General features: G+C 47.5%; 1 protein-coding gene across 1 annotated transcript in view; it reads right to left on the bottom strand.

The window, feature by feature from the left end:
* The window catches only part of CD68 (CD68 molecule), a 108,712-nt gene extending 97,363 nt beyond the window's left edge, over positions 1 to 11,349 (bottom strand). Inside the window, exon 1 of the mRNA XM_085637332.1 lies at positions 10,961 to 11,349. Within this exon, the coding sequence (XP_085493458.1) occupies positions 10,961 to 11,009 (49 nt within the window). The 5' untranslated portion in view covers positions 11,010 to 11,349. The remainder of the gene's footprint in view (positions 1 to 10,960) is intronic.
* Positions 11,350 to 12,466: the final 1,117 nt, after the last annotated feature.

Raw genomic sequence — 12,466 nt, 5'->3', positions numbered from 1 at the left:
AAAGACGAACTTCAAAGCTGTAACCTCCTTTGAACAGACAGCGAATGAGGAGCACTTGAAAAAAGGGGCAACCCTATTGTTTAGGCAGACCTGGAAAGAGAACAGATACTTGTTAGCAAACCGTTTTTACAGGGGCGTTTAGCCCCGTTGGTAGTCACAACTCTGGGTTGGGAGCTCGGGACACTGAGAGGAGTTCTGCCATGTTGGAAGTTCGCAGAATGGTGCTCCTTTTTGATAGCCAGGTGCCACACCTCCCAGAGAGTGGTCATCAGGAGGAAGGGAACCTGGTATCTCATTGGCTACCAACCACATCCTACCCCGGGTGCATTTTCTGAGCATTAATAGGGCACCCCTGGCACCCAGAGCACAATTCTTAACTGGACTAGAAGCAGGACTGAAGAAGACCAGCTGCACTGTGGGACTGGCAAAGAGAGGCTGTGTCTGCGTGCACTGCACCTGCTGAACCTGGTGGCTAGCAAAGAAAAAGGGCTGTGCCTGCTGTTTCTGCTCAAGCAGAATTGTCTCCAAAGCCTGGTCAAAGAAAAGAGTCTCCAAGGGTCAGCTGGCTAACCTCCTGTTCACAGCACAGGACCACAATGGCTGATGAGCCTGCTGGAGCAAATGGTAGCCCAGAATCTTCGGACCACTACCACCCGCCGCTGTGCAGCATCAGAGAACAGTACCCAAAGCTCAAAGTTGTACTCGAGTTTGTTGAGCCCAGTAGAATGCAGCTTGCTCACCCAGAAACAGAGTTATCACTTAGGAAAGGATTTGGCTGTGACTGTGATACCAGGCGACTCGTAGCCAAGTGGCAACTGGACTTCTACCCGTACTAAGAGGACTTCGAGGGATGTGGACACTGTGACCAGAATTACCTCACCACCTTCATAGACCGAGGAGTAGTAGCAGGAAGACCCCTGTTGACCGCATCGCACTCACACCATCTTTGAGCATCTTCAGCATTCTTCATCCCTTGCATCAGGACCAGTTCCATAGGAATCCAGTGCAAAGGGGATAAAGTGCTGGAACTGCCTGGAGACTAGACTGCTTTATCTGTGAAGGTAACTGATTCTGAGGACCTTGCTGGTCTCACTGACTGGCTCTCGGCTGGAGTTGGTTGCCTCGAGTGACTCTATGTGACCGCAATACAGCTAGCCTAACTTTTAAGTGAAAAGGTTTTTGTGTCAAATGTATTGAATTTGCCAATGCTTGTTCACAGTTGAGTGAAATGCTTTGATTTACTATAACTTGTAAATTTTACATCTCCAGAACCCTGCAGGGGATCTTTTTTGTTGGGGTGTCAAAACATACATAAAAATACAGACTATTTTTGCAAATTGGTGTAGGATTTTCTGAGTGTCTTGTCAATTTCTTCTCCAATTGTTTTGGAACTATTTAAATACTTTACACTTTACTCAGGGTTGAGCTGAAGGTTCGACGAACTAAACCTACTGGTCATAATGGGTTTGGTGTGTGTACTACATGGTGAGGTCACACAACCACACTTAATACTACACCCCATTTCCTCACAGTCCCCAAAAATGAGTGCCGGTGGGCCCTACCTGCAGCCACCGGCTCACATTAGACACTGTAAATCCCTGCACCAAAAGCCACACCAAGGCCACCAACTTCAACTCAAGTTTCATACTGGGTTCTCATCTAAGACACTGGTGCATATTTACATGAAAACTAGCGCGGGACTTTGCTGCAAGCAATTTTAATGCCCGAGCTCCATCAGTTTTAAATTGCAGGGATGTGCCGTATTAACAAGAATACGGCACATCACTTGTGCTCACTCCTGAGCCGGTGCTAAAAAAGCTGCCTAGTGCCAATGCAGGCCCCCTTGCACCATGGTGTAATGGTGCCTGCATTGCAGGGATGATTGGGTTTGTGGATGAAGGGACACCTTCCTGGATAAAAACAAATAATTAATGTGCTTTGCTCTTCCTCTGTGTGCTGCAGAATGCAGCAAACAGAGAATGAGCAAAAAATAAGGAGAAATAAAGGAATTTCTCTTCGTTGCACCACGTTAACGCCTCCTTTTGAAAGACGTTATTTGTTTTGCGCTGCTTGAGATTTACAGATCCTTGTAAATCTGGAGCAGTGTCAAAAAGCCATGGGTGTTGCTGGGAACGCCCACAATAACACCCATTGCACGCTCCTTTGCCACTGAAAACTGCGTTGCAGAGGGCCATATTTACAAGGCTGTGTTAAGCCACGCAAAGTGGCCTAGCGCTGCCTTGTAAATATGGGCTAGCATAGGGCACCACCGGAGCTTCAAAGAAAAAGAAGTGCCACTCCAGAGGGGGCTTTTAAATATGCCCCTGGTACCCTTCCAGCAGCAGTGAGGCCCCGATTCTCTACCTTTGATTCAATTCCTGTTTAGTTATTTCACATTGTCTAATGTGTTTTGCTCTCAAATGACGTCTATCACCTACGCTTCCGTCAGGAGGTTTGCTGTGTACTTCTTTTACACAAAAACTAAGGGCCAGATTTACCACTTATTCACGCAGCGCAGTGCAGCAGCCGTAAATGCTGTGCTGCGTGAAAAGGAGAGAGGGGCAGAGCGCTATTTTTCAGAAATATGGCGCTCTCCTTCCTTTACTCTAGCACCAGCGCTGAAATCAGCTCCCATGTGCCACGGAGAAGCCTTTGTGCCATGACGCAAAGGTGTCTCCGTGAGTGTAGCGTAGGTTTTGTAGTGGACGGAGAGCCTTCTAGTACAAAATACCATGCTTAGGCTAACTTTAACCCTTTTCCTACCTTGTATGTGTGCTGTTTTTTTACGCTAAACCCTGCCTACTTTATTTAGTAAATTGGGCTTAGCATCAGAATCCTTGGATGGTTGTATGGGAATGCCCATGCACCACCCATGGTACGTCCCCTTGGCGCTAAGTAATGTAAAGCAGGGCTATACGTTGCTTCGCGTTACTTTCACGTTATTTCTAGCACTAAACAAGTTTAGCGCAGGAAAGTAAATCAGAAAAAAAGATTTTGTGTCGATTTGCGTCACATTTGTGACACAAACACGGCACAGAATCTTAGTAAATCTCCTCCTTTGTTTTTTCTTCCTTTGTGAAAAATCCGATGCTACACCCTTTCTGTTTGGGAAATTCGCTCCAGTGCAGGGTTACCAGTGGAGAAAGTCGAGATGCACCAGTTGCAGGAACACTTCACTACATGTTGTTTACAAGAGCTGCCCTCAACGTACTGTATGCAAAAATATTGTCTGATATAAATATTGTGTTCCAGATAGCTTTTACAAAACATCATTTTTTTATTAACTCCAATGGGGCAATATTTTGTAAAAATTAATTAGAACATAATATTTATGTCAAACAATTTTCTGGAAATGTTCTTCTACCACCTACCTTTTGACACAATCAAATATGCACAAAATTATTTTTGGGGCACTTTGACTGTGAAAAGACACGTGCATTAGGTTAATGTGACCTGCTTGAGCCATGTTCCTTGCTCAGGCGAACATTGACCGCAGGAAGTGCCCTCCTCTGACATGGCTCCTGAGATATGAAGACAAGAGAAGGGTTCTCTGGAGGCCATCCCTCCCTGTAAGGACTGACCTTGTGTCTACAGCTCAAAGCATGAACAGCAGAGTGTACATCTGAGTCCTGCCTTCTGTCCATGAGCTGGCTTCCTCTGACACTTGCAACCAACCCCTGGCCCACTGGCCCTGTCAGTCACTGAATATTCAGTTTTGTTTTGCAGTAAACACTTTCGATGTTGATTTCTTAGACAGGACATGCGACTAGAAGCACACACCAGAGGCCCCGCGAGGGAAGTGAAACTTGCAGACTTTGGAGCTGGTCTGGATTGGAAAGAAGCTGAGAAGCTGACGGAGTCGCTGAGTTGCAGAGAAACTGTGGCGTGTGTTCACAGATGGTGCAATCCGTGTGAACTCGTGATGAGCACGTGACAAGATATCAGTGCACGACATGAGAAGAAAGTGCACTGGGGTCCACCACCATCATCATCCCCCTGGGGGAGGGGCAGGGGAGATGTGGGAGCTGGAGTCAGCAAAGGAGATGGGTAGTGGGGTCTGCGACGTAATGGTGGCAGGAAAGCGCCACGAGGCCTCTACAGTGTTGATGGTACAAATAAACACAGGGGTTAAGCATTTCATGGTACATTATTTAAACTGTACTTGCACTTATCAAGATGGCTGCTCTTCTAAGTATTGACTGCACCTTCACTTGTCACCGTTGCTACAATTCTGGTAATGGACTGTACCTTCTAGTCATGGGTTGTACCATTACTTGTAAGCAGGGCTGCTATTCTAGTCATGGGATGTAACATTACTTGTAATCAGGGCTGCTATTCTAGTAATGAGATATACCATCACTTGTAACCAGGACTTCTATTCGGGTATGTACCATCATTTGTCAGAACGGCTGCTACGCCATCACTTGTAAATAGGGCTGGTATTATGGTAAAAGGCTGTAAAGTAACTTCTCCGCAGGGCTGCTATTCTGGTATTGGACTGTACAATCACTTGTAACCAGCACTGCTATTCTAGTTATGGACTGTACCATCACTTGTAACCAGCGCTGCTATTCTGGTAATGGACTGTACCATGGCTTGTAATCAGTGCTGCTATCCTGGTAATGGACTGTACCATGGCTTGTAATCAGTGCTGCTATCCTGGTAATGGACTGTACCATCACTTGTAATCAGTGCTGCTATCCTGGTAATGGACTGTGCCATCACTTGTAATCAGTGCTGCTATTCTGGTAATGGACTGTGCCATCATTTGCAATCAGTGCTGCTATCCTGGTAATGGACTGTGCCATCGCTTGTAATCAGTGCTGCTATCCTGGTAATGGACTGTGCCATCACTTGTAATCAGTGCTGCTATCCTGGTAATGGACTGTGCCTTCGCTTGTAATCAGTGCTGCTATCCTGGTAATGGACTGTGCCATCGCTTGTAATCAGTGCTGCTATTGTGGTAATGAACTGTGCCATCACTTGTAATCAGTGCTGCTATCCTGGTAATGGACTGTACCATCGCTTGTAATCAGTGCTGCTATCCTGGTAATGGACTGTGCCTTCACTTGTAATCAGTGCTGCTATTCTGGTAGTGGACTGTGCCATCACTTGTAATCAGTGCTGCTATCCTGGTAATGGACTGTGCCATCATTTGTAATCAGTGCTGCTATTCTGGTAGTGGACTGTGCCATCGCTTGTAATCAGTGCTGCTATTCTGGTAATGGACTGTGCCATCACTTGTAATCAGTGCTGCTATTCTGGTATTGGACTGTGCCATCGCTTGTAATCAGTGCTGCTATCCTGGTAATGGACTGTACCATCACTTGTAATCAGTGCTGCTATCCTGGTAATGGACTGTGCCATCACTTGTAATCAGTGCTGCTATTCTGGTAATGGACTGTGCCTTCACTTGTAATCAGAGCTGCTATCCTGGTAATGGACTATGCCATCGCTTGTAATCAGTGCTGCTATTCTGGTAATGGACTGTGCCATCGCTTGTAATCAGTGCTGCTATCCTGGTAATGGACTGTGCCATCGCTTGTAATCAGTGCTGCTATCCTGGTAATGGACTGTGCCATCACTTGTAATCAGTGCTGCTATCCTGGTAATGGACTGTACCATCGCTTGTAATCAGTGCTGCTATCCTGGTAATGGACTGTGCCATCACTTGTAATCAGTGCTGCTATTCTGGTAATGGACTGTGCCTTCGCTTGTAATCAGTGCTGCTATTCTGGTAATGGACTGTGCCATCACTTGTAATCAGTGCTGCTATTCTGGTATTGGACTGTGCCATCGCTTGTAATCAGTGCTGCTATCCTGGTATTGGACTGTGCCATCACTTGTAATCAATGCTGCTATCTTGGTAATGGACTGTGCCATCACTTGTAATCAGTGCTGCTATTCTGGTAATGGACTGTGCCATCACTTGTAATCAGTGCTGCTATTCTGGTAATGGACTGTGCCTTCGCTTGTAATCAGCGCTGCTATTCTGGTAATGGACTGTGCCATCACTTGTAATCAGTGCTGCTATCCTGGTAATGGACTGTACCATCACTTGTAATCAGCGCTGCTATCCTGGTAATGGACTGTGCCATCACTTGTAATCAGTGCTGCTATCCTGGTAATGAACTGTGCCATCGCTTGTAATCAGTGCTGCTATTCTGGTAATGGACTGTACCATGGCTTGTAATCAGTGCTGCTATCCTGGTAATGGACTGTACCATGGCTTGTAATCAGTGCTGCTATCCTGGTAATGGGCTGTACCATCACTTGTAATCAGTGCTGCTATCCTGGTAATGGACTGTGCCATCACTTGTAATCAGTGCTGCTATTCTGGTAATGGACTGTGCCATCATTTGCAATCAGTGCTGCTATCCTGGTAATGGACTGTGCCATCGCTTGTAATCAGTGCTGCTATCCTGGTAATGGACTGTGCCATCACTTGTAATCAGTGCTGCTATCCTGGTAATGGACTGTGCCTTCGCTTGTAATCAGTGCTGCTATCCTGGTAATGGACTGTGCCATCGCTTGTAATCAGTGCTGCTATTGTGGTAATGAACTGTGCCATCACTTGTAATCAGTGCTGCTATCCTGGTAATGGACTGTACCATCGCTTGTAATCAGTGCTGCTATCCTGGTAATGGACTGTGCCTTCACTTGTAATCAGTGCTGCTATTCTGGTAGTGGACTGTGCCATCACTTGTAATCAGTGCTGCTATCCTGGTAATGGACTGTGCCATCATTTGTAATCAGTGCTGCTATTCTGGTAGTGGACTGTGCCATCGCTTGTAATCAGTGCTGCTATTCTGGTAATGGACTGTGCCATCACTTGTAATCAGTGCTGCTATTCTGGTATTGGACTGTGCCATCGCTTGTAATCAGTGCTGCTATCCTGGTAATGGACTGTACCATCACTTGTAATCAGTGCTGCTATCCTGGTAATGGACTGTGCCATCACTTGTAATCAGTGCTGCTATTCTGGTAATGGACTGTGCCATCACTTGTAATCAGTGCTGCTATTCTGGTAATGGACTGTGCCATCACTTGTAATCAGCGCTGCTATTCTGGTAATGGACTGTGCCATCACTTGTAATCAGTGCTGCTATCCTGGTAATGGACTGTGCCTTCACTTGTAATCAGAGCTGCTATCCTGGTAATGGACTATGCCATCGCTTGTAATCAGTGCTGCTATTCTGGTAATGGACTGTGCCATCGCTTGTAATCAGTGCTGCTATCCTGGTAATGGACTGTGCCATCGCTTGTAATCAGTGCTGCTATCCTGGTAATGGACTGTGCCATCACTTGTAATCAGTGCTGCTGTCCTGGTAATGGACTGTACCATCGCTTGTAATCAGTGCTGCTATCCTGGTAATGGACTGTGCCATCACTTGTAATCAGTGCTGCTATTCTGGTAATGGACTGTGCCTTCGCTTGTAATCAGTGCTGCTATTCTGGTAATGGACTGTGCCATCACTTGTAATCAGTGCTGCTATTCTGGTATTGGACTGTGCCATCGCTTGTAATCAGTGCTGCTATCCTGGTATTGGACTGTGCCATCACTTGTAATCAATGCTGCTATCCTGGTAATGGACTGTGCCATCACTTGTAATCAGTGCTGCTATTCTGGTAATGGACTGTGCCATCACTTGTAATCAGTGCTGCTATTCTGGTAATGGACTGTGCCTTCGCTTGTAATCAGCGCTGCTATTCTGGTAATGGACTGTGCCATCACTTGTAATCAGTGCTGCTATCCTGGTAATGGACTGTACCATCACTTGTAATCAGCGCTGCTATCCTGGTAATGGACTGTGCCTTCACTTGTAATCAGAGCTGCTATCCTGGTAATGGACTATGCCATCGCTTGTAATCAGTGCTGCTATTCTGGTAATGGACTGTGCCATCGCTTGTAATCAGTGCTGCTATCCTGGTAATGGACTGTGCCATCGCTTGTAATCAGTGCTGCTATCCTGGGGCACCATCCCTGTGAGGGCCATTGTGCTACGCGGACTGGGCCCCATAGTGTGTTTAGGTAGTTTCAAGTGATCGTATCAAAAAACAAAAAGCACAGATATATTTGCTTTGCTTCGCTGTATAACATACCCTAGTATCAAGTGAGGGTGTTGAGGACGGACACGTGTGTGAGGGTATGTGAGGGTGTGTGTTACCTTTCTCTCGATGTCACAACCCCCTTTCATTTCTTTTTTTATCACAGCTCTTTTCCTACATTTTCATTTAAACACTTTGTGGCTTATTTACAAGCCTCTTGCGTCAATTTTGCGTCACTTTTCCCGTGTTAAAAATGACGCAAAAGTGTTGCAAGGGGCTTGTAAATCTGCCCCTTCGTCATTTTCACTTTTCCGGTCACTGTTTGCCTATTCGCTTTTCTCTTTGTTCATTCATTTTTTTCTCTGTCCTCTTTTACATCTTTATTCTTTTCTTTCCAGAGGTGATGGCAGGAAGGGTGAGTGGATGTACCACTTCCAGGAAATGGAAGCGGGAAGGCTGCAGCGTTGCACCCCCACATGGTGCCGGAGGATGAGTAGGGGATAAGCAGGATGTCAGGGACTCTGTTGACCTTGTGGTTCCAGCTGGAATCTCCTGAATTGAATTAGGACCTGAGACCGCTGGGGACACCAATTCTGTCTGGTGGTCCCAGGGCTTTCAAAAGAGAAAAGTATGGAAGGCGCCAAACTGCATCAGATCTTCCGTCCAACTGATGTTCCTACCCCTCACTGCCCTGAGCAGCCCTAAAGTATTATATAAAGGTGCAACTAGCTTTTGCCTGTCTGTATGTACCTGTGTATTTTTAAAAAGCATTGGCAAAGTCAATGGGCCAGCATCGGCTGCCATCCTTTAGGTTTTGTCAATGCTTGTTTTGCTTTGTCATGCTTTTTGCACTACTTAATTGTTCGAGGCACTGTTGGGTCCTCATCAATGTAAATTAAAAAATAGATGAAAGTGTGAACATTTGTTGGTATCACAAAGCATACATTGCCATAATAGTTCCTGGCACTGGAGGGAACTACTTTGTGTGTGGATGTGCACCTTGTGAAAGGGAAGAATTCCATCAATCACAGTGCAGTTAGCCAATGGCTGAAGTGGGCTGACCCATTGCCCCAGCTGTATGCTGGGATGGGAGTAAGAAAAATATGAATGACACTACAACTGACCAATGGATGAAGAGGTATGGCTGAAAACTCACTACATTTATGCATATTGTATAAGTAATTTTAGTAAAATCAAAATGGTTTGGCTTCCGCCAGACCTAAAAGTTACTCTAAGTTACCAGCCATGAAGTTATGCAACTTTACGCACTTCTACTGATGAAGCGAAGAATGTATCAGAATGACCTTAGTGGAGCGACTGATATTGGTCGCGTAAGATCATTATACCGAGTGAACCAGCCGATTTTGAAGCAGCAACAGACATGAGAGGCCCAGTTGGAGTAAAAAGCTGACAGCTGAGGTCCATAAGTCAGGTGCAGCCGTGCGGCGTAGTCTACTTTCGACATCTTTCATTGTATGGTTGGCACACCTGCCCATGGTGCGGACACATAGTAGAAGCGGGATCGCGTAGTGCTCCGCTGCAGCTCTGGATTGCGGGGCTGCTGCACCACTGGTAGCTCCCCCCACAGTGTGTGCGCTGTGGTTCAACCGCTGTAGAGGAACTCACCGCTGTATTCCCCTGTGTCTCGGGAACTGACTATGCTGGGATCCAGGGCTCTACAGACACCTCACCAGGATACCTCAGTGATGCCAGGAGAGGACGCCGCATCAGACACATGATGGCTGCAGAAATGGCACAACGCCAGCACAGCACATCATGGCATAGTAGAAAACCTGGTCTTACCCTGGTGCAACGAGGCGAAATGGTTCATTTCTCCTGGTTTTTGTTGTTTTATGTATGCTGCGTTGTGCAGAACACATGAAAACAGCAAAAGGCCAGTGATTGTTTATGTACAGCAAGGTCCCCCTTCCTGCACATCAACAATCATTTTTTTAAAATGCCGTTTTGCAACTTCTATGTGTACTGCATTAAGCAGCACACATAGAAGTTACAAATCGGCATTTCAAGATTGTTTATGTACAGGAAGGAGGATTTTCCGCATTTGCAATATAATCCATCATTTGCTGCAGAATTTAACTGAAAAATTGTTTCTAGCTCAAACGGATCAAAAGTTACTAAAAACATGGCGACATGTCGTGTAATGGAAAGCCCTTTGCAACGGTTGACTGGTCACCATTCTGATGCTTATTGCCGCATTTGGGCGCAGACATGAGGTATAGAGAGGGTGGAAAGTCTGAGGCTGTAGCTGTGTAACGGGGTTGTAGGACATGCATGGAACAACAGACTGTTTAATAAATACCCCAGCCCCCTGCTGGTTTCTGTTCTTCTTTCCATAAAAGAAGATTCTGTGATGATGAATTATGTGGCAAATGCGGGAAACCATAATTATGCGGAAAACGCCGCAGCCGCACAATCGCATATTTCCAGTGGGCCTGTCTAACATACACTGCGCCGAGGTTCACCTGCATTAAGCCACGCCCTCGGTTACAGAGGCCTTATCCGCTCCCAAAGGGCTTGGTTAGGCGTCTGAGCTCACCCCTCCTTTACAGAGCACCCCACGATTTCCCTCCACTTGAGAGAAACAGTGAATGTGGCGAACGAGAAGGAAAGGCAGAGGGGCGAGAAGGGGAGAGGGAGAGCACCATCGTATCAGCGCCGGAGGGAACGAAAAGGGAATGGAGGAGAGGTGGGAAGACAATGGCAGTGGTGGATGGGGAGACGAGAGTAGATATTGGAGAAAGGAGGCAAGAAAGAAGGGGGAGAGAGAAGGAGATACAGAGGACAAGAGTGGAGAACAGGAGGAGCGGGAGAGGGAGCCACAGAGGACAGAAAAGGCCCTGTAGGTGACGAGTGCCAGATTGTAGCTACACATTGTAGATTAAAAACATACCTGCGAGAAGGAAGGCGAGAGCCAGGAGCCGGGCCACGGAGCCTTTCATGGCGGTGATGGAAGCCGGTCCCAGGAAGTGTGATCTGCTTGTTGGCCGTGAAACCAATCCACGCGGGTCTAATCCTGGCTCCCCTCTTGACCAGGCGTGCGCTCCTGGGACAATCGTTTGGTCTCACTGGGCTTCAGTTCCCTTCTCGGCCGACCCTGGGATCCCTCGGAAAGATGCCCAGCACCGGAGTGAAGCTCTCTATAAACCCAGAGAGGTCTGACCCAGAGCGGCGCTGCAGCGGGCCCTGGCTCGCCCTTTGCTAAACAGAGACAACAAGTCCTGGAGCAGCTGACTCCTTCCCTCTCCGATAAAAGGAGGAAACGCAACCTGAAATCATCCCACTCAGCACTGCGGGCCCGGCTCACCGCTCCTCCCCGGGCCTGCCCCGGAGGAAGCTGCCCGGAACTTGCACAAGCTCCAGGGGCTGACGAAAAGAGTCATGGGGGCCTCAGGTGACTCCCGCACCCATGGGCGGCAAGGAGGGGCGCCCCTGACATTTGGAAGAACCTGGGTTCTAGTGGGGCTCTGATCCCTTTCGCCAGTGGGGGGCGCGCTCCTAGGTACCTGTGCGCTTTGGAGCAGGAGACATGAGCATCTCTGTCGAGCCAGGAGAGAGGATCTGAGAAGAACCGGGAATGCCTCTTACAGCAGCCCAGAGGGCATGGTGAATCTCTCTAAGAAGACACGAGAATCAAGCTCACACGAGGGAATCTCTAAGGAGACCTGAGCATCCCTCACAGAGGTCCAGAGCACAGAGACAGTCAAAGAAGACCTGAGAATCCCTCTCAGCCGTCTAGAGCACAGAGCCAGTCTATCAAAGAAGACCTGAGAATCCCTCACAGAGGCCCAGAGCACAGAGACAGTCTAAGAAGACCTGAGAATCCTTCACAGCCGTCTAGAGCACAGAGCCAGTCTATCAAAGAAGACCTAAGAATCCCTCACAGCCGTCTAGAGCACAGAGCCAGTCTATCTACGAGGACCTAAGAATCCCTCACAGCCGTCTAGAGCACAGAGCCAGTCTATCTAAGAAGACCTGAGAATCCCTCACTGCCGTCTAGAGCACAGAGCCAGTCTAAGGAGACCTGAGAATCCCTCATAGCCGTCCAGTGCACAGAGACAGTCTGTCTAAGAAGACCTGAGAATCCCTCATAGCCATCCAGAGCACAGACACAGTCTGTCTTAGAAGACCTGAGAATCCCTCACAGCTGTCTAGAGCACAGAGACAGTCTATCTAAGAACACCTGAGAATCCCTCACAGTCAGAGAGGGCACAGAGCCAGTCTATCTAAGGAGACCTAAGAATCCCTCACAGCCGTCTAGAGCGCAGCGCCAGTCTATCTAAGAAGACCTGAGAATCACTCACAGCCGTCTAGAGCACAGAGCCAGTCTATCCTAGGAGACCTGAGAATCCCTCACAGCTGTCTAGAGCACAGAGCCAGTCTATCCTAGGAGACCTGA

The sequence above is a fragment of the Triturus cristatus genome, chromosome 12, assembly GCF_964204655.1.
Source record: "Triturus cristatus chromosome 12, aTriCri1.1, whole genome shotgun sequence".
NCBI classification, from domain to species: Eukaryota; Metazoa; Chordata; class Amphibia; order Caudata; family Salamandridae; genus Triturus; species Triturus cristatus.
The sequence above is the reverse complement of the archived record's forward strand: the minus strand, read 5'-3'. Positions and strand labels throughout refer to the sequence as shown.